Source organism: Cervus canadensis, chromosome 12 (genome assembly GCF_019320065.1).
Source record: "Cervus canadensis isolate Bull #8, Minnesota chromosome 12, ASM1932006v1, whole genome shotgun sequence".
Lineage (NCBI taxonomy): Eukaryota > Metazoa > Chordata > Mammalia > Artiodactyla > Cervidae > Cervus > Cervus canadensis.
In genome coordinates this window covers 14,020,844-14,043,053 of record NC_057397.1, presented here as the reverse complement: position 1 = coordinate 14,043,053, position 22,210 = coordinate 14,020,844, and the positions used below count along the sequence as shown (strand labels likewise).

General features: G+C 42.2%; 1 protein-coding gene across 7 annotated transcripts in view; it reads right to left on the bottom strand.

Moving 5' to 3' along the window:
* Nucleotides 1–897: 897 nt before the first annotated feature.
* Nucleotides 898–22,210, bottom strand: part of ZNF572 (zinc finger protein 572) — a 100,864-nt gene continuing 79,551 nt past the window's right edge. Inside the window, exons 2-4 of one of the 7 annotated variants that reach the window (XM_043483939.1) lie at nucleotides 11,789–11,928; nucleotides 5,786–5,897; nucleotides 898–5,098 (exon numbers count right to left, since the gene is read on the bottom strand). In XM_043483939.1, the coding sequence (XP_043339874.1) occupies nucleotides 3,588–5,098; nucleotides 5,786–5,864 (1,590 nt within the window). In that variant the 5' untranslated portion in view covers nucleotides 5,865–5,897; nucleotides 11,789–11,928 and the 3' untranslated portion in view covers nucleotides 898–3,587. Of the gene's footprint in view, nucleotides 5,099–5,785; nucleotides 8,256–11,788; nucleotides 11,929–22,210 lie in introns of those variants that run through there. The other 6 variants (XM_043483938.1, XM_043483935.1, XM_043483936.1 and 3 more) reach the window with 6 other exon arrangements.

Below are 22,210 nucleotides of genomic sequence, written 5' to 3'. Positions count from 1 at the left end.
CTAACCCACTTTGATCTGTAGTTATCTCAAGGTCATCAGACTATCCAATTATTAAATCTGATGATGGAGGGGTCAACATAATAAGCATAAAGAACTGCCAAGGAGAAAGGATTTATCTGAAAGGCTGCATATTTTTCCTTCTATTAGTCTATCCTTACCTCTGCCTCCCACTGCTATATGACCTCTGATAAACACATATTAGGAATCGGGTAAATTTTTGTTGAACAAATGATTATGCTGCTTGAAAGGAATTACACAAACTCAAATACAGAATAAAAAGCAATAAGTTTGTCATTACAATGGTTACTGGCAAAGGTGGGGACTAATGTATAGGAGCAATTGTCACAGACTATAATCCTCTCTTTCTCATCATCAGTAAGGAAACTTCTACAGCACCAAGGAAAAGACCATCTGGTAGATTAAACTTGAATGGCTTAGAACAATGGAAAAAAGAAAAAGTGAAAGTCATGTCCGACTCTTTGCAACCCCATGGATGGTAGCCTACCAGGGTCTGCGGTCCATGGGATTTTCCAGGCAAGAATACTGGAGTGGGCTGCCATTTCCTTCTCCAGGGGATCTTCCCAACCCAGGGATCGAACCCGGGTCTCCTGCATTGTAGACAAACACTTAACCGTCTGAGCCACTAGGAAAGCCCAGAACAGTAGAAGCAAACTTTTATCTCAGGTACTATAACAGAGATTTACACTTGCATACTTCTGGTAGGCTATAAAGCAACTGGGGAGTGAGTTCCTGCTACATCTGTGAATATAAGCATTAACATTAATTTCCCCATTCCACTGTAGGGCTAAAATATCTAAGCCCCTACTCTGAGTAGGAAAAAATGAATACAGGAAGGAGTCTTCTCTTTAATTAAAAAGAAACTATGAAACACATCACTTGTTAATAAGAATGCTTTATTTATTCAGGTGCTGAATCCTTTGTGCCGGCAAGAAAAACAGAGAATACAGAGAATATTTACTTTTGGGGGAGCTAAACAAAGAACCTATTTGCTGACTCATTAAAGTGAGGCAAAGGCATCAAATAGGATTACATCTGACTACATTAAATGCTCCATTGTTAAGTAACAAATCTTTCTTCAGTTTTCTAAATTTTCAACTCAAGGAGATTCTTGCCAAATTATTTTACTAATGAAGCCCATCTAAATCCATCCAAAATGTGAACATATATGCTTCTACAGGTATCAAGGTTTGTGAAGTAGGTTTTTATATAATTGTGGGCAGTCATAAAACAGTGTAGGGACAGTAATAGGACACAAGTTATACAGTTGTTATTCTCTTCAGATGCAAATTAACTAAAATTGAATTTGCTGTTTTGTTCTTTCTTGACTTAAACTGAGTCCTTTGTTTCATGAACAACAAAATTCAATTAGCCAAATCAAATAAAGTGCTTTCGACAGTCTGCAGACTTAAAACACACTAGTCTTGTGATTCTATAATACCTTATTCCTTGGGGTTCCTGAGGCTGATCATAAAGAATCCACAAGCAGGACAGTTCGGGGCTGTACTGCTGCTTCTGAAAATGTATGGAGGATATTTTTCAATTTGTTTCAATTAATAATAATTGCCATTCATTTAGACCCATATTTTAAGCACTGTGCTAGCTGCTTTGCACACATTCATTTAACCCTTACCAAAACCATGCAATGTAGACATTATCTCTATTTTACAGATGAGGAACCAAGTTCAGAACGGTTACTTGCCACACATAATGGGCTCCACGATTGTGAACCAACCCAACAGCTACTTCTTTGCAGCTGATCATTAATCAGACTCTCATCAAACATCAAACTCTCAGTTGCCTACAACAAAGAATACTCTATGTATACCTATGGCTGATTCATGTTGAGGTTTGACAGAAAATAACAAAATTCTGTAAAGCAATTATCCTTCAATTAAAAAATAAATTAATTAAAAAAAAAAGAATACTGTAAACACTTATCCTCAGATACCACAGTTTAAGACAATTGGGGTAACACTGCCTAACATACAAAGGTAACAGGATGCTTGAGTAAGAGTTACACTAAAGCCAAAGATGCCCATAAGGTTTTCCCCCTTTCTGAAAGCAGAAAACCACCCCCAAAGACTTCTTGAATACCATTAATTATCAGCTTTGATTCATTTTTAAATCCCAAAACAATATAAAAAGACACAGCTGCCTTGCCAGTACCAGGAGCACCACAGTCACAGAAGAAAATCCCCATGGACTTCAGCTACCCACCAGCCACAGAGAGCCCTCTGCCCCAGCTGTAATGGCCTCTTCTGGCTCCACATTCCTAATATACATCTCTACTTATTCTTCAAAAAACATATTTTTGACTCCAAAAAAAAAAAAAAAAGATGAAATCCTGGGCAAGTCCTGACCTTCCTACACATCTACCTTTTTACAGTGACAGGAAAAAATGGAGGTGGGGACAGAGGAAATATCTTAATCCTTTACAGCACACCATTCCCACTGGACAAATGAACAGGGAGAACAGTGTCTTGGTTACCAGATCCATACACCATGTACATCAAGAGGCAGAAGCAAACTGCCGAGACTGGAACTTAGGAAGCTGGGGCTCCAGTGGCAAACTGTCCCTGGACACTGGCTCAGACTCAGTGAGTTAATTAAGAGAAAAATAACCCAATGTCTTTGATCTGATGAAGAATTATATAATAGGAAAACTGAGGGAAAAGGACCACTTGACAGAAAAATTCAAAACAGAATTATGAATCCTACCTATTAATCTGACTTTGGCCAAGACAATGGGATCATATCTCTAGATAACTGAGATGGTTGAATCTAAAACATACAATCATCAACACAGTGAAACTTTAGACCTAGTGCCTTCAAAACTCTATCTACTCCTAGACTATATTATAATTCTTCTTGGAGAACAGAATCCCCAAAGCACATTTCCTACAGTCTTACAAGAACTGTCAAGAATGATGATCTTGAAAGAATATTTTGTGATATTTAAAACAGCAGCCCCCAGTGGCTACTGAGCATTTAGCAAGGGGTTTACATGACTAAAGAACTCAATGTTAAATTTCATCTTAATCAATTTAAACTTAACTATCCATGTGTGGCTAGTGGCTGCTGTATTGAACAATGCAGTTCTAAAAGTTAACTTTCAGCAAATAACATATTTGAAAAAAATTAGTCTTCTCTTCCTTAAGACTCAACAAAACAGCCAGGAAATCACATTATCTGTTCAAAAAAATCTCTCTCTGGGCAAGCCCATAGGACAGCAATAATCTGTCACCACCCAGTCAGGCAACAGGAAATAAGATTCAATGACCATCTCATCTTTAGTCTCCCAGGATTTCTTTCCATGTTTTCCTTTGAAACTATTACTGCCTTACCTTAAATAAAAAATATTCTTCTTTCTCTCCACCACTGGCAGTATCTCTCACTGGGCAAATCTGGTGACCTGATAATCTGGGTCTTCCCAAACTTTAAGCTGGGAAGTTGACTTTTCCCACATGTTTTGCCAAAGAAACCAAACAAATTTTCCAACAGTGTGATCTGAGAACATCTTAATTATAATTTTTGATAAGAAAAGAAAAAGAAACAGACTTTAGGACTCAGGAGGGAGATGAACTTGGGATCGAAAACGAAGGGATGAGTGCTATTTCCCCAGAATAGTTTTTCCAAGTCCATCCATGAGGAAAATCTTCCCCTTCAGGAGACTCAAAAGATTTTCCTACATGAATTTTCCGATGCTGACTGAGGTAGGCACTTCGGCTGAAGCATTTCTCACAGTCACTGCATTTGTAAGGTTTTTCTCCCATGTGGGTCCTCCGGTGCCTGATAAGGTTAAAGCTCTGACTGAAGCACTCACCACAGTCAGGACATTTATAAGGTTTCTCTCCCGTGTGTGTCCTTTGGTGAATCACCAGGGTGGAACTCTGACTAAAAGTTTTCCAACACTCAGAACATCTGTAAGGTTTTTCTCCTGTATGTGTTCTTTGATGTCTTATGAGATGAGAGCTGAGGCCAAAACTCTTTCCACATTGACAACATTTATATGGCTTCTCTCCTGACTGAATTCTGCATTCTTCTATCAGCCTATAGTTCTGACTCAAACTTTCTTCATATTCAGAACTTTGATAGGTTTTGTCATCTGTGTGCATTTTCTGATGTGTAACCAGGTTTGAACTTCGACTGAAATTCTTCCCACATTCTATACACTGATAGGGTTTTTCTCCTGTATGTATTCTCTGATGCTTGATTAGAGTAGAATTACAACCAAAGCTTTTTCCACACTCAGGACATTTGTAGGGCTTCTCACCAGTGTGTGTCCGCTGGTGGCGAATCAGACTAGAGCTCTGACTAAAACTCTTCCCACAATCGGGGCACTTATAAGGTTTTTCTCCAGTGTGGGTCCTCTGATGTTCTACGAGCACATAACTATGGCTGAAGCATTTCCCACAAGCCGGACATTCATATGGTTTTTCACCTGTATGTGATCGGTGATGCTGAATAAGGTGAGAGCTGCTGCTGAAACTCTTTGCACACTCGGGACATTTATAGGGTTTCTCTCCCGTGTGAGTTCGTTCATGGATAATAAGATGGGAGGTGTTGCTGAAGCTTTTCCCACATTCACCACATTGGTAGGGCTTCTCGCCTGTGTGTGTTCTCAGGTGCTGAATCAAGTGAGAGCTGTTACTAAAGCACTTCCCACACTCAGAACATCTGTAAGGTTTTTCTCCTGAGTGGGTCCTCTGGTGAGTTCGAAGATGAGAACTATTACTGAAGCTTTTCCAACATTCAGAACATTTGTAGGGTTTGTCCCCAAAGGATGGGTTCTGCTGGCCAGCAGGCCCAGTATGTTCTCCTGGGTTCCATCCCCAGTGATTGCATTGTTCCTCCTCTTTTTCTGTACAATTTCCCTGATTCTCCAAGTTGCTATCATTCTCACAGGAATCACCACATTCAGTTTTACCTCCTTGGGACCCTGTCAATAGTATTTCTTTTGTGTCTTCATCCTTATAATTTTCTGGGTCATCACTTCTAGACCATTTTGAGGCTCTCTCTTTATCTGCCTTGGAGTTACTGCATTCAACAGTTTTCAAATTATTCTTACTTTCATCTCCTGCAGGAATAAACAAATACTCTAAACATTCCCTAGTCTCTGCCAGGGGGAAGAAATTCTGAATTACAGGGGAAGAGAGGGAATAACAAACTCAAACCTTGTAAAATGTTTTAGATTTAAAAAGTGTTTCCAGAGGCATATTAAACAATTAATAGTTGGGGGGGAAAAAAAAGTGTTTACAGATAGTTTTATTTCTTTTACTCAATGTGTTCATCAGAAGCAGGTGAATTTTTTGTATTTATAAAAATGGTAATGAAGTGTCTGGTCAGTTCTCACCAATTGCCATGGTGGATATCAAAATATTAATAAAAATACATTAACTGAATTTTATTCTAAAAGACTTTAAAAAGTAAGAGAGAAAGTGAATAGAACACTATCTGAGGTGAAAGCTAGATAAAAATATTAGTTAAAATCTGAGCAAACAAAGAAATAGCAATGATACCCACTACTTATTAAGAACGGTAGTTTTGCATATATCAGTATCTTAAAAAAATATGCAAGACACATATTATCATTCACTTTTCTTAAAGATGAGAAAACTGAGGCTGTAAGAGTTTTCATAGCTTGTGACAGATCAAGGGAATCAAATTAAAGTCTGTCTCATTCTAATGCCCTGATCTTTCTATACATTCTACAGCATGTCTTAAAAAAAATTCCCAAAGGATTCACTTCTTCTTGATCTCTCACCTGTAAAAGTGCTTTTCAAACTCTCCTTCTTTGTGAAGCCATTAGAATCTGAGACCAATAGGTTTTGCTCTTGTTCCATCACAATGATCAGTCAGATTAGGGATCAGAAATCCTGTAGAAGGAAACAAGTTATGTTTAAAAGCATTTGTTAACATTTCTCCTTCCTTCCTTCCGACCATTGCAACACAACAACTGTTAAGCACTTAATGATCTGCGGACCATACCAAACATAAGAAACATGGGCTTTTGAAATCCTTTCAGAAAATCTAACCTCAGATTCAAGTTATTTACGAGCAAGCATTAACCTGATTTACCTTTCCCAGGGAAATAATTTAAAAATTAAACCTTTGCAATAAAGTCTGAGGATCAAGGTTTAAAAATAGAATAAATATTAATACTGTCCACTTGGAACTCAGAAACACTTTTGGTTGAAAAATTGAAGTCGTTTTTTGGAAAAGGCACCAATAGTAAGAATTTAGGAATCAATATGCAGGAATAAGCAGCAGCTAAAGAGAAACTGTTTAGTTTACAAAGTAAGTGGGTCCTTGACATAATGATGAAAACTTTGAAGTTAATTTCAAACAAAAGTTAGGATTTACTTGACTAGTAACAATAAATTAAGATGAAGTAGAGCTAAAATAATTACAGCCAATAATCTCTAATTATAAACGGGAGGCTAACAAGGGACCTCTTCCTTGTCTTTTACTCTCTATCATAATCACAATATCCCTTTCAGCCTAAGCTTTATCTTCTGGACCCAATTACAACCACTGACCTACTTTAGGGACTGGAAGGCAATTATATATGGTCTTGGCATCCATTTCAGGATATTAAAAAGTAGCATAGTTCAAGAAAAATGAGAGCTTGAAAGAAGGCACACACATAGAAAATAAAAGATTTATACTTTTCAATCTGTTACTGCCTATTAAGTAATACTGCATATTACACTTAATAGGCAGTAAACCAAATACCTTACACATAACATTTCTCATGTAATTCTTACAAGAGCTCTCTGAAGTGTATAAAAATACTGCTGTTCTCGTTTAGTTCCTAAGTGATGCCCAACTCTTTTTGCAACCCCATGGACTGCAGCCCTCCAGGCTCCTCTGCCCATGGGATTTCCCAAGCAAGAATACTGGAGTGGGTTGCCATTTCCTTCTCCAGGGAATCTTCCCAACCCGGGGATAGAACCCGCACCTCCTCCATTAGCAAGTGGATTCTTTACCACTGAGCCCCCAGGAAAGCCTTGTATAAACAGGTACCAACATGTTATAGGTAAACAAAACAGACATTAAGAAACTTTCCCAAAGTCACACAACCACGACATGGTAGAGCAGGATTCAGTCCCAAATCTGTTGGACACTGGATTTAATACTCTTGTCTATTACAGTAAACAACTAGAGAAGAAAGCAGAAACTGGGCATAATTCCAACCAGCAAATGATCAGGACTTTTATTTTGTAATATATTGACTTCCATCACCAGCACCTCCCCTACTGCCTGCACCACAAGCCTTTGTGGGATCTTAGTTCCCCCAACAGGGATTGAACCCCAGGCCCTGCAATGAGAGTTGCCAAGCCCTAATCACTGGCCTGCCAGGGAATTCCTATATTGACTGCACTTTTAGAAAACCAATTTATATCCCTAGACCTTATATCAAAAGAAGCTGGCATTCTCTAAGCACCTTCAATATATATGAAACTTCTCTAAATTACAAGTATGCCCAATGTTTGTGTAGGGGAAAAAACATACACCTGAACGCAAAAAAAAAAAAAAAAAGTTGTTCAAATGGAATGTTTTACCATCCGAGTTACATACTTCTCTCACAGTCCTTACAAAAGAAGCAGAAGTCTACGTAAGATACCCGTGCTACCATTTTCCCGGCTAAGAAACATTAATTTTGGTAACAGAGAAGCCCTCACGAACACTGGCTCAGCAAAACGGTAGCAAACTTAAGGCCACAGTTGGTATTAAAAGGCTGTCCCTAAGATGTAACGCCACAGAGAAAGGCTGTTTTTACTGCCTAGAGCAAAAAGGTGATTAGGAACGGGGCAGTGCTTCGGCTTAAAGACTCCCAAAGAAAATGCACTGCCTGAAGCTTAGCTTTAAAAAGCGCCGACAGGGAGCACAGGTCGGGTACAATGCGGGTGAGTTCCAGGGGAACAGATCGTCTCCAGTCGACACGGTGCTTCCAGGGACGCTGCAGGGGAGGGAGGCGCAGTGGCCCGAGCTGCTGGAGATGCTGGGCCTTCACCCTTCACAGCAGCGGCCGTCCTCTGCAGGATGAACACTGCAGCCTGGGTGACGCAGCTTCCGCTCCTCCTGCCCGAAACCCTCGGCTCCGTCCCCCTCCCCGAGAAGGAACTCACTGTTCTGGGGGCTAGGTACAAGGTGCCCCAGAACCCCAGCAGGCCCGGGATTAGGAGCCCACTCTACTTCTAACCCCACCAACCTAGGGTCCTAACCTCTCAAACCCGGAAGTGAGAAACAGGAAGTTCCCCCTTCTCCCACAGTGGGCTTGACGGAGCCTCTCTAGAAAACAGTGATGGCTGGCGCTCGTTGATCTTAACCCTTAGGGTCCCGGACAAGAAGGAGTGTACCGGTGGTATTCCTCTTCCTTGTGGACATGTTTGCCGACTCTGATTCTCATACCTCACATTTATCAGGTACCTTATAATAGGTGACCAGTTGGAGCTGATACTTTTCCTTGCCATCGGGGCATCATCAGATTTCTCATCATCATTGGAATTAAAAAGAAGCGAGTCTTTGTTAAGCGCCGACTCTGTTCCCACCGCTGTGTACTGGGAGGAATATCTAGCCATCTGTGAAACAGGGAGCGAAGGCATCCATCCACATATAAAACAACTAGTTTACGAGGCAACGTTATGAATAATATTTGGTGAAACAAACCCTCCTCCTTCATTACGGAGAAACTAGAAATCAATCCCTTCATCTCCCCACATCAATCTAAGTCTGCAGTGCAAGCGTCTCTTCCTTCCCTCCAATTACAACAGAGGATTGGTCCTTCGCATTTTAAAGGAGCCCTCCACTGCCGGTCACCTTCCTTCCTACCTTCATGGGATCCTTACACTATCAACTAAACTCCTGACTCTCCCGCCACCATCCCCTAACAGTCCTTCAGTTTTTCTTTCTTATTTTTTAACGCCTGATGTTTCCATTTTATCATTTCCCACTCATCTTTTGACTCGTTTCTCCTGTAGTAAAAAACAATGAATCACTAAGATCATCAATGACCTCTGCCTTCTTAGCACATCGGTATTTTTTGGTTCCCAAGTCCTCTTTCAGGAGTTTTGACACTGCTTTCTTCTAGAAACACTCTTTTGAGGGGACACTGTACTCTCCTCACTGTCCTCCAACAACTCTAGTCAGTACTGTCTTTTGCAAGCCTGTGTGTGTGCGTGTGCTCAGTCATGTCTGACTCTGCAACCCCATGGACTGTAGCCCGCCAGGCTCCTCTCTCCATGGGATTTCCCAGGCAAGAATATCGGAGTGGGTTGCCATTTCCTCCTCCTGGGTACCTTCCCAACCCCGGAAGTGAACCTATGTCTCCTGAGTCTCTTTCATTGGTAGGCGGATTCTTCACCACTGAGCCACCTGGGAAGCTCCTCACTTCCAGGACCCAGGGACAAAGACCAGCCAAATTCTTGTTATACAACAGGAACCAATCCAATCCTTCTTCCCTGCATCCTTCCAATCGCCTCAGATGGTGAAAAGTGCCCCACTACTGCTGATTCTCTCCTACTATCCCCATCACCACCACCACAACCACCAGAGGAAGAAACTCCTCTCTGCTCTTTTCCACAGCCCAGGAATACTCATGTGTCTGAGAGACAAACTTCGTACTTGCTATGGCGTGAACTGTGCCCCTCCCCGCCAATTCATATGTTGAAAACCTAAACACCCAGTGTGATGGTATTAGGTGGTGGGGCCTTTGGGAAGTAATTAGGTCTAGATGAGGTCATGAGAATGGGACCCTCATGATGGGATTAATGCCTTTATAAGAAAAGACACCAAAGATTGATATTCCTCTCGCCCCTCATCGCACATCCTCTCTCTCCATACCATGTGAGGGCACAGAAGGCAGCCACATGTTGGCACCCTGATCTCAGACTTTCAACTTTGTTGAAAGTTATTTAAGCCACCCAGGATATATGGTATTTTGTTTATCTGATTATATGAGCAGAGCAGCTCATACTAAAGTGTCCATTGCCAGGTTTTATCCTTTGCAGGGACATTTAAACCAGAAGGTGGTTTAAAAGATGGAATCCCTGATTGGCAGATGGGGCAAGGCCATGTCATGAGAAGCAGCATGATGTCCTAAAAAGCGAGTTCTTTCCCTCACATACAAGATTTGTGACTCTTAATTAACTAAGAGATCAAACCTCAGCCACAGTGACTTGGGTATGATGATACACATCTTCCCAGGTCTGAGGATTACTTATTTTTAGTGGTGGGCTTTCCAGTGCTTTCAGCAGATCTTTGGCTCCTTTTTTTTTTTTTTTCCCATAATCTCTCCTCCCACTCCTCCCTGCATTATTTGGCCTGAGAATATGTGCCATGAATATCTACTGAAATAATCCCTGCTCCAAGTGTCCGTGACTCAGCACCTCCAGGGTGGATTCTAATGAAATAGAGACTCAGTTTAAGGAATATGTATGAGCTGGCACAGAGCTCCAAAGATATTGGAAGCCAAGAACCATAAATTTCCAAGGCAGAGGACCATTTTATTGAAACAGATGCCAAAGAAACTGCAACATCTTTTTTCAAAGTGGGTGGGAGGGATGGGTGTTTGGGCTGTGAAGGAGAAGTGTCTGTATGGATTTTACTCTGGTAGAGCAAGGAAAGCGGGTCAACAGCTCAGAGTCTAGGTTGTCCCTTTCTCAGACCAGCCTGGAATGCTCTTTGCTTAGTCATGTTAAACGCTCAGAATTCTAAACTGTGTCAGCAGGTGGCTCCAGAGGCAGCTGTTTGGTGAGACTGCCACAAAATTTAAATAATGCTGCAGATTAACACATCCCACTATAATCTTGCATCTTGATGCACAAACATGATATTTGTAGCAATGTGATTTAACAAAAGTAAAATCTGAAGGTAATAAAGGATTATAAGCCTGGATATTCTCTAAGAGGAACCATATGGAATTAAATACAAGACAGAGAGAGAGAATTTTGCTGGGTGCCAAACACCAGTCTCCAGAATATTAAGGGTCCCTTCTCTGGCCAGATTTTCTCTACGGTTAGTTGTCCCCAAGGTTCCCATTCTGGCTCCTACCCTACTGCAAGCCAGTCACCCTCCAACAGACAGAGGATCAAGATGAAGCAGGCCTCAATCTGGCTGCAGATGAGAATGCCAGTTTTTAAGGCCAGTTCTCTTTTATAGCCACAGAGCTGAATAATGTAGAAAGTTGCAAGTCTGGCCTCAAAATTTTCAGGAACCCAGAAGGATACCATCTGGAAATCTGAGGTGTGAGTACACATTATGAAGCCTGGACTATGGCAAAGGACACTTGATTCATTTCTAAATACACCAAATGCTGGAAGGCAGAGTGGTTACCAGTCAGAACTATGAAAACAGGGGAATATTTTCCGGACACCTTTCCACTTACTCTCTTGGATACCAGTCTCCTATCTCCATCTGTGCACCTGCCCTCTTAACTTCAGATCAATCTACCAATAGTCAGCACCCCTCCTAGATATTGGGGCTTCCTCGGTGGCTCAGATGGTAAAGAATCCGCCTGCCAATGCAGGAGACATGGGTTTGGTCCCTGGGTCAGGAAGATCCCCTGGAGAAGGAAATGGCAACCCACTCTAGCATTCTTGCCTGGGAAACAGAGGAGCCTGGTAGGCTACTGTCCATGGGATCACAAAGAGTTAGACACGATTTATCGAATAAACAACCACCACCTACGAGATGTTACCTCCTCCAGCCTCTTCATTTTACCCTTTGTCTCTCAGCCCATCCCTAGAGGTGTTGATGTACTCACGGGTCAGGATGAGTAGCATCTGTAGAATCACAGACCCAGAGTTGGCAGGAGGAAGGAAGGCAGAGAAGAATATCTGTGCAATGCTTTCTGTGGCCCAGACACTGGCATATCCGTTCTCTCATCTCATCGTCACAGCCATCCTGCATGGTGAAGGGGTGAGTTGTCCAGCTTTTTGCATTTTGAGGAAACTGACACAAAGAGTTTAAGATAAAAAGAAGCAGAGGGAGTGGAGGCCCTCAACAAAGTCTGTCCTGCCAAATGGCAGCCCTACAGATCTCTTTCAAAGTCACGAACCCATGCCTTCTCCTGGATATTCTTCTGCAGTGAATGCCATCCCCAGGCAGAAAGTTGCTCCCAGCACCAACTTTGACTATTCATTCCTTAGATCATAACCAACCCAAAGTCACCAAATTCTGCTGATCCTGCCTCCTGAACAGCTCTCAAATGTGTCCAGGCCTCAGCTCTCCCTCCATCACTTCCCTAGGCCAGGGCACCATCATTTCTTATTCATGGTATCTCTGTCTCCTAGTTGGCTCAAGAGGTGTGTGTATGGAAGGCGAAGGGGGGAGGTTGAGGAAAAATTGAGGAGCTGTAGAAATACCCTATTTTAGTTGATTTTTAACAATAGTAAATCAAATAATAGCATATGTGGAATGCTCATATCCCCATACTTGGCAATGTAACTACTCAGAGTGTGCATGTATGTGGGTGTGTATTCAGTCACTCAGGACTCTGCTACCCCAGGGACTGCAGCCCGCCAGATGCCTCTGTCCATGGAATTCTCCAAGCTAGAATGCTGGAGTGGGTTGCCATTTCCTACTCCAATACATGGTATTAATATGGAAATCACATGCAAAAGACTTCCTGGTTACCATGTCTACTATCTTAACTGCAGCTCAGCTGGAGGGTCATGCTTTGCCTTCTTCTATCTAGAAATCACTTTTTAATCCCCCTGAGACATCTTCCCTCTACATTCCTCACTAAATCCTATTCATTTTAGATCTTAGAACAGGTGCTATTGACTTTTATGATATTCATTTGTCAAAAAAAAGTCTATTCAATCTAGGGATACAGATAACTCTTTACGTCTCTCTGCCTGTGCTTCACAGTGTATTAAGTTAGGATAAACAGACTCTGAAAGAGAGGTGATATTATCAGCTTTACCTCATGAAAGAAGTACTGCACTGGATTTCTCTTGGAGCTGGTTCAGAAAGTACTTTTTAGGATTTCCCTGGTGGTCCAGTGGTTAGGACTCAGGGTTTTCATCATCAAGGGCCTGGGTTTGATCCCTGCTTGGGGAACTAAGATGCCAGAAGCCATGCAGCATGGCCAAAAAATAAAAAGCGCTTTTTGCAAAGAATCATCTCGCCTGTCATCAGATGATAGCCAAAACTGGTAGGTAAACAGGCGTTTATAATCAAGTAAAGTAGCTATGAAAATACTCAATATTGTAGATATTGGATCCATTTGCAAATAGATCGGAATATCTTTGGTTATCTTTGATTGGCACTACCGGTAGTTACTTGAGCAAGTGTTATGAACTGAATTGTCTCCCCTTGAAGTTCATATGTTGAAATCTTAACCCCTCGGTGTGACTATATTTGAATACAGAGCTTTAAGTAGGCAATTTGGATTAAATGAGCTCATAAAGGTGGGGTCCTGATTCAATAGGACTGATGTCCTTACAAGAAGGGACAAACACCAGGAATGTGAGAATCCAAAGAAAAGGCCATGGGAGGACCCAGCAAGAAGACGACCATCTGTAAGGTAAGGAGAAGGGCCTCAGGATAAATCAAACAGTAGACACCTTGGTGTTGGACTTCTAGACTCTAGAACGCTGAGAATTACATTTCTGATGTTTAAGCCATCCAGCCTGAGAGATTTTTGTTATGGAGGCCTTAGCAAACTAAGACAGCAAGGAACAGGAATGCTAAATTCCCTACCAAGTGCAGGATGGCTTGGTATTACCTAGACAGCATATTAAAAAGCAGAGACATTACTTTGCTGACAAAGGTCCATCTAGTCAAAGCTATGGTTTTTCCAGCAGTCATGTATGGATGTGAGAGTTGGACTATAAAGAAAGCTGAGCACCAAAGAATTGAGGTTTTTGAACTGTGGCGTTGGAGAAGACTCTTGAGAGTCCCTTGGACAGCAATGAGATCCAACCAGTCCATCCTAAAGGAGATCAGTCCTGAATACGCATTGGAAAGACAGATGCTGAAGCTGAAACTCCAATATTTTAGTCACCTGATGTGAAGAACTGACTCACTGGAAAAGACCCTGATGCTGGGAGAGATTGAAGGCGGGAGGAGAAGGGGATGACAGAGGATGAGATGGTTGGACGGTATCACCAACTCGATGGACATGAATTTGAGTAAGCTCCGGGAGTCAGTGATGGACAGGGAAGCCTGGCATGCTGCAGCCCATGGGGTCACCAAGAGTCGGACACGAGTGAGTGACTGAACTGATATACTAAAACATTTTCCTGTCTCAAACGCAAATAACACTGAGAAACACCAATCTGGTCCCAACTGTTCATCTTACAGACGACTCCATTAGACTTTTGAGGCAAAGCACCTTGTTTTATTTACATTGTTCCATCAGGTGCTGGCACAGTATCTGGCACTCGTAGGAGCTTAGTAATGATGAGAGTGTGATATCTTTCAAATTATTTGTGTGCTTATGCATTTTAACTTTCCTTATTCCAGTTCACCTGAGCCATTCTTCTGCTTGAGGGTGATATACAACTTATTATTGAGAGACTAAGAAGATAGACAGATAACATTTAGCTTTTGACATTCAAAAATAAGATTTTGCTTCAAGACAACAATTGCGTTCCTTGCTAAGCTCTTGTCTTGAGAGAGGATTTTTTAAAGTCCTTTAGTGTATCAAGGGCCTGGTTTGGTACTCAGGCAAAGGAGTTCTTCCTCGGAAGTTCCAGAAAGAATATGAAGCCCATTGACTGAAGGCCAAGTACTTTAGTTTGAAAAGAGACACTAGAAGCAGGGCGCTATTACCCACTCTGTCCTTTCCTGGCCCAACCTCCCACCTAAAAATTGCACCCCAGTCACTTATGATCATTCTGTTCTGTACTTGTTTCTTTACTTATCATTTTTCTCTGTGATTAGAATGTCAACTGCAAGAGGCAGTTCTTTGTCTATTTAACTACTGCTATATTCCCAGCATCAGAAACGTACCTGGCAGCTCAATAAATATTCACTGAATGGAAGGAATGTGTCTTCTTTTCTCTTCATCTCCCTTTCACATCCAAAGAAAGAGAAGAAGAAATAATTTGAGAGGATATTTTTTAAAGCTTTTGAATTCATTCACTGAATTGTTCTACTTGCTGAGGAAATCCTAAGAACTTCATAAAACTGCATACTGAAAGATCCAAAGAAGAAGCATCTCTTAACAGCTCTTTGTTCCTCTCTTCATTCTGCTTGCTTGTGTTCCTTTGCAAAGTTTATACTGTGACAAATGACATCTCTAATGGCTGCTGCTGCTGCTGCTAAGTCGCTTCAGTCGTGTCTGACTCTGCATGACCGCACAGACGGCAGCCCACCACACTCCGTCGTCCCTGGGATTCTCCAGGCAAGAGTACTGGAGTGGGCTGCCATTTCATTCTCTAGTGCATGAAAGTGAAAAGTGAAAGTGAAGACACTCAGTCATGTCCGACTCTTTGCAACCCCATGGACTGCAGCCTACCAGGCTCCTCTGCCCATGGGGTTTTCCAGGCAACAGTACAGGAGTGGGTTGCCATTTCCTTCTCTGTTTCTAATGGTACTGGGCCACTAATTGTTCAGAAAGTACAGATAAAATAAAAGCTGATGCCCTGGGTGCCTGCCTGTTTCTGGCAAGCAAACCTGGGGATATTTTCCATGAATGGTGAAAGGTTTCCTTTCTCAGTAGTGGAACCTCATGGGTCCTAAATCCTAGTGAAGCTGCCCAGAGAAGCATGTCATGTCCCTGAAGGACATCACACCTCCTTGTCCATCATCTCTGTGGGGAGCATATATGTGTAAAAAGATGAAGATAGGATTCTGAACTAGAAAGCAATTTTATCAGGAAATCCTGTGTTCAGATCACCAACTTTGGGCAACGAGTGTTGGGACTTTTTTCTTTGCCACAAAAGAATAAATGTTTTAGGAAACATCAGGCCAAATGATCAAGAATGTGGATTCAGACAAAGGATGTGGACCATCAGATTCGTTGTTTATTAGTAGCCAGAAAAATCAATCATGTTTCTTTGGGATGAATTCAATGGAGATTATTTATCAAGGTTGGGGAGGGAAGAAAGTAGGGGAGATTCACAAAGGGTGTGGCCCCTTACCATATGCCATCTGCATAATATCAAGTTAGTGTGCAGAACAAGTCATTTGTTTCCTAAGACAGTCCTTGTTCTAAAATAGATTCTCTTCACCTGCATAAAGGAGAGACTTCCTAGTGAGGTACTGGAAAATAGGATGAAATAATTGCTCCTGATCAATATTGGCTCCACAGTGGCCACCGGATTGGAAGAGGTCAGTTTTCATTCCAATCCCAAAGAAAGGCAATGCCAAAGAATGCTCAAACTACCACACAATTGCACTCATCTCACACACTAGCAAAGTAATCCTCAAAATTCTCCAAGCCAGGCTTCAACAGTACGTGAACCCTGAACTTCCAGATGTTCAAGCTGGATTGAGAAAAGGCAGAGGAACCAGAGATCAAATTGCCAACATCCGCTGGATCATTGAGAAAGCAAGAGAATTCCAGAAAAACATCTACTACTGCTTTATTGACTACGCCAAAGCCTTTGACTGTGTGGATCACAACAAACTGTGGAAAATTCTTCAAGAGATGGGAATACCAGACCACCTGACCTGCCTCCTGAGAAATCTGTATGCAGGTCAAGAAGCAACAGTTAGAACTGGATAAGGAACAACAGACTGGTTCCAAATAGGGAAAGGAGTACGTCAAGGCTGTATATTGTCACCCTGCTTGTTTAACTTATATGCAGAATACATCATGAGAAATGCTGGGCTGGATGAAGCACAAGCTGGAATCAAGATTGGCAGGAAAAATATCAATAACATCAGATATGCAGATGACACCACCCTTATGGCAGAAAGTGAAGAAGAACTAAAGAGCCTCTTGATGAAAGTGAAAGAGGAAGTGACAAAGTTGGCTTAAAACTCAACATTCAGAAAACTAAGATCATGGCATCTGGTCCCATCACTTCATGGCAAATAGATGGGGAAACAGTGACAGACTTTATTTTTTTGGGCTCCAAAATCACTGCAGATGGTGACTACAGCCATGAAATTAAAAGACACTTGCTCCTTGGGAAAAAAGTTATGACCAACCTAGACAGCTTATTAAAAAGGAGAGACATTGCTTTGCCAAAAAAAAGCAGAAATATTACTTTGTCTGTCTAGTCAAAGCTATGGTTTTTCCAGCAGTCATGTATGGACGTGAGAGTTGGACTATAAAAAAAGCTGAGTGCCAAAGAATTGATGCTTTTGAACTGTAGTGTTGGAGAAGACTCTTAAGAGTCCCTTGGACTGCAAGGAGATCCAACCAGTCCATCCTAAAGGAAATCAGTCCTGAATATTCATTGGAAGGACTGATGCTAAAGCTGAAACTCCAATACCCTGGCCACCTGATGTGAAGAACTGACTCACTGGAAAAGATCCTGATGCTGGGAAAGATGGAAGGCAGGAGGAGAAGCGAACGAAAGAGGATGAGATGGTTGGATGGCATCAGCGTCTCCATGGACATGAGTTTGAATAAACTCAGGGAGTTGGTGATGGACAGGGAGGCCTGGCGTGCTGCAGTTCGCGGGGTCGCAAAGAGTCAGACACGACTGAGCGACTGAACTGATCTATACTGTCATCATAAAAAGAACTTTCAGCTGTGTGCAGTACAAAGCTGATCAAGTGCTCTTAAAGCAGTATGTCATTTATTCCTCATTTCAAGTTTACGAAGAGAACAGAGCAGGAACCATGTCTATTTTGCAGACAGGAAAACTGAGGTTCTGAGAGGGTAAGGGAAGTTGCCTGGGCCCATGGCCCAGGGGTGTAGGTGGGTCTAGAGCCCTGGTCTTCCAGTCCCCACTTTTCATGTGTCCTGCACTGCTTCAGGAAGCAGCATAAAGTAACCATATGATTTATCACCCAAACCCACACACTTTAGAAAGTGCAGGCAGCTCTATGAAGGATTATTCTGAGACAATAACTGGAAACCAGAACAGTCTCAGGAATACTTGGGTGAATGGTGGCCTTAATCATAGGGAGAGGCAGACCCCTCTTCCTGGGCAGTGTACTCTGGACACTGCCCTGCTCATCTTTTTTCTTCGGCAGGAGACATAAATCTTTGTCTCTTTTTTTGAATGCAAGTGCCTTTTCAGTTATGAGCAACACAGTTCAAAAAAAAAAGAAAAAAACAGCCTGGTTGGATCAAGTAATGAGGAACCAGTTCTCTCTTTGTTTTGGGCCACTGTGTCTAATCAGTTTGGACTCCAAAGCTCGAGAAAGCTTGGAAGATGCAATGGAGAAGGAAGAAAAAAAAAAAAAGATAACATGGCTTCTGCAGGACAGAGAGTAAGAGGCTGATGAAAAAAGAGAGGACAACATGAACAACATATAGTCTGAGAGCTGGGCAGCGAGTAGCTTGGGTGTTATCAGTGTCCATGTTCTTCGACTGGGAAAGGCAGGTTCTATCATGTGGATAAGACCATGGGGCTTCCTAGAGTGAGCACAGATTGCCCCATCTGGCTGGCTAGATCATTTGTTTCCTGGTCACCATAAACATCTCAGTGGTCACTGCAATATCTGTTATGGCAAGAACTTGCTTCTGGATATATTTACTTATGCAAAAGTGTATGACAAGGACTTCACTGGTGGTCCAGTGGCTAAGACTCTGCACTCCCAATGCAAGGGGCCTGAGCTTGATCCCTGCTCAGGGAACTAGATCCCACATGCCACAACTAAGAGCTTGTGTGCGGCAATTAAGACCCTGCCTATTACAGCTAAGACCCAGGGCAGCCAAATAAATATTTTTTAGAGTAAATGATAATAGTGATTAGTAATTATATTTCTAACACCAACACATAGCCTTTGCTGAATGCATTTATAATTTTTACATTTTTTACTACTATTTTATTTATTTTTACTACTATTTTAAGTTTATACATGTAAAAGTGCTGAAAACAATGTCTAGCACCTAATAAATACTATGTAAGTATTTTCTTTTATCACTGTTATTACTATTTCATTTGATTCTCACAGACACCCTACAAAATAGGTTGGCCAGATATGACAGAGAAGAAAATTAAGCACGGCTTGGCTAAATTTATCTTCCACTGTTACCCAGCCTACCAGTTTCAACAGCACGACCCTGGTCAGAATTCTTTGGGTTCAGCTAAGAACAGTATCTTCCGTCCTCTGAGCCTATAATTTTAGCATACAAGTGCAGACTCTGAAACCATACCCCATAGGGTTAACAGAAGCTGGTGCCTTAATAGAAGTCCTTGTGTGTGTCTTACAGAATAGCAGATAATGGAACAGCATGTTAAACCCCCTCTGCTTGTAACCTGTCTTTAATCAAGCCTGCTTTGTTTTTCCTTTCTTAAACTGCACACCCTCCAAGCTTCATGTAGCCCAGGTAGTATACCACCAGACTTCTTAACCACCCTTATAGACAATGCCTCTTGACAAATGGTTCACTATAATAATGGGGCAGGAGAAGGCTTAAGTTGTTTTCCAGGAAACGGGAGTCACCTTCTGCCCCAGCTCAAGCCAGCTAAGATTCGTTGGGACCACGAACCCCGCAACTGGACCTGTGTAGTCATCCAATGTGCGAACTTTTGACGTCAGAGGGCTTAAAACTCCATCCTCAGATCATGTTAAGTGTCTCTATTTTTGAACATGCATCCCAGAAAGAAAGCTGTAACTAGCTATTTCTCCTCAGAACACCAATTACCTCCACTTTCCCTTCCTCCGACCCACTCTCCCTATTGTCAAAGACCAGCCTGCTTCTTTAGCCCATAAAAATCTCAAGCTCCTCACCTTCCAGGAGGTGGATCTGTGACTTGTTCTCCCGTCTCCTTGCTTAGCTCCTTTGTGAATAAACTCTTTTTCAGCTAGAAACCTCAGGGTTTGGCTTGCTGTGAGGTGGGCAAAGGAGCCTGGTTCGGTAACAACTCCCTCCTGTTTCCCAAAGTAACATACTCTGGGGACGCTTAGCTATTTGGAACCTTGAAGCAAGCCTGCCTGCCCTCAAAAAGCTCAGAGGCATCCTGAGGCCACGGCGTGACGGGGTGACTGGCCGTGGCAGTGTGTGGGGCACCCTAACCCACTCTCCATCACCACTGCAGGGAAAGCAACAACCCCGTCACCATTTTGGGCCCACTCTCTGTAGCTGTGTTTGCAAAGGGAACCAAAGGCATCTGTCGGAACACATTCCTGCTGCACTTCTTAAAAAAAAAAAAAAAACACTCCATGGGCTAGGAAAGGTTTGTCCCCTCTCAGTCACACAAGAGTGCACTGCTGTCTCTTGCTGAGTCCTGATGTCCATCATTTCCCAACACTGCAAGTGGAGCTGAAGGAGTGAAATCAAAACAAACGCAAGCTGAAGTTGTTTCTGGGGTATACGGAGATAGTTTACCAAAAGCCTGTCTTTAGAGTAAAAGGAAAAGCAAAGGGGAAGGTCATCTTTCCTTGAGCACAAAGGCTCAGTGTGGGTGGACCCCTTGAGAAAGGTCACATCTGAGTAGGGAAAAGCAATACGGCGGGCCAGCCCAAGATCAAAGCCTTCAGAATTAGACATGGAAAGCAGACAAGTGGGGGCTCGTGTTTGATTCTGATGAACTTACAAGGCTGGTGATATCTTGTTGTGGGCTTCTCTGGAAAGGTACAGTTTGGACCTGGAGGAGAAACTTTGCAGTGTCTAAGAGTTTTCCAGAGGAACAGAACCAACAGTGTGTGTGTGTCTGTGTGTGTATAAATATGCATGTTGTTGTTTAGTTGCTAAGTTGTGTCTGACTCTATGCGACTCCATGGACTGCAGCCCACCTGCTCCTCTGTCCATGGGATTTCCCAAGCAAGAATACTGGAATGGGTTGTCATTTCCTTCTCCAGGGGATCTTCCCAACCCAGCAATCAAACCTGCGTCTCCTGCATTGGCCGGTGGATTCTTTACCACTGAGACACCAGGGAAGACCATATATATATATATATATATATATACACACACACACACATATACATATATACATACACACACATTCCTTTTATTATAATAACTATATATGTATGTATGTATGTATCTATCTCCTGTTGGTCCTGAAGGCTGAAAAGTCCCAAGATCTGAAAACAGATTCAGCAAGCTGGAGATCCAGAAGAGCCAATGATTTAGTTTCAGTCTCACCTAAAGTCCTGGAACATAGGAAGAGCGAAGTTTGGGTCCAAGTTTCAGTTTGGGTTCAAGATGGGAGAAAGCACCATTGTCCTAGGGCAAGGCTGTCAGATAGAAGAATTCTCTCTTTTCTTTTTTTTGTGCTGTGTCTTCATTGTAGTGTGTGACATTCTGTGTTGCGCAGCACAGGCTCCAAGGCACACAGGCTTCAGTAGTTGTGACACATGGGCTCTCTAGTTGTGGCGTGTGGGCTCTGAGTACCCCCATCAGGGATTTGAACCCATGGTCCCCTGCGTTGGAAGCTGGAGTCTAAACCACTGAACCACCCAGGAAGTCCCAGAAGAGAGAACTACTCAGGTGAGGGTCAGCCCTATTGTTCTCTTCAGGCCTTCAACTGATTAGATGAGGCCCACACATTACAGAGAAAAGTCTGCTTCACTCAGTCTATTGATTTAAATGTTAATCTTATCCAAATCACCCTAACAGAAACACCCAGAATAAAGTTTGGCTAAATATCTAAGCACCCGGTAGTGCAATAAAGTTACACATAAAACTAACTAACCATCACAGTTGGTATCAAACGTATGCCAGAGACTACAAAGAGAGTCATTTGGGAATGCTCTTAAGCAGAAATCGGTGCTCCTGAAACACACATGCAGGGAGACCTATAGCCAGCCCAGGCCTCTTTGTGGAGGGCTAGAACTCGGGGGATATGTAAGAGAAATGAGGACCCACATCAGCCCACCAAGGGGAACTAGCACTGCCACAGACACTGCTGACGTCCCTGAGCTGAAAGTTCTTCTTAAATCTGTTTAAAAGTCTCATCTTAAAAATGGGCTATATTTACTGCTAAAATAATTAGAAAATCTGAGAAAAGAAATTGCAATCAGAATTCCATCAATAATCACAGCAAATATTAAACCTTCATTGTTTCTTCCATTCTTTATTTGCTTATTTATAGGTTTTTTTTTTAAACATATAGGTTTTTATATATTGTTGTTGTTGAGTCACTAAGTTGTGTCTGAC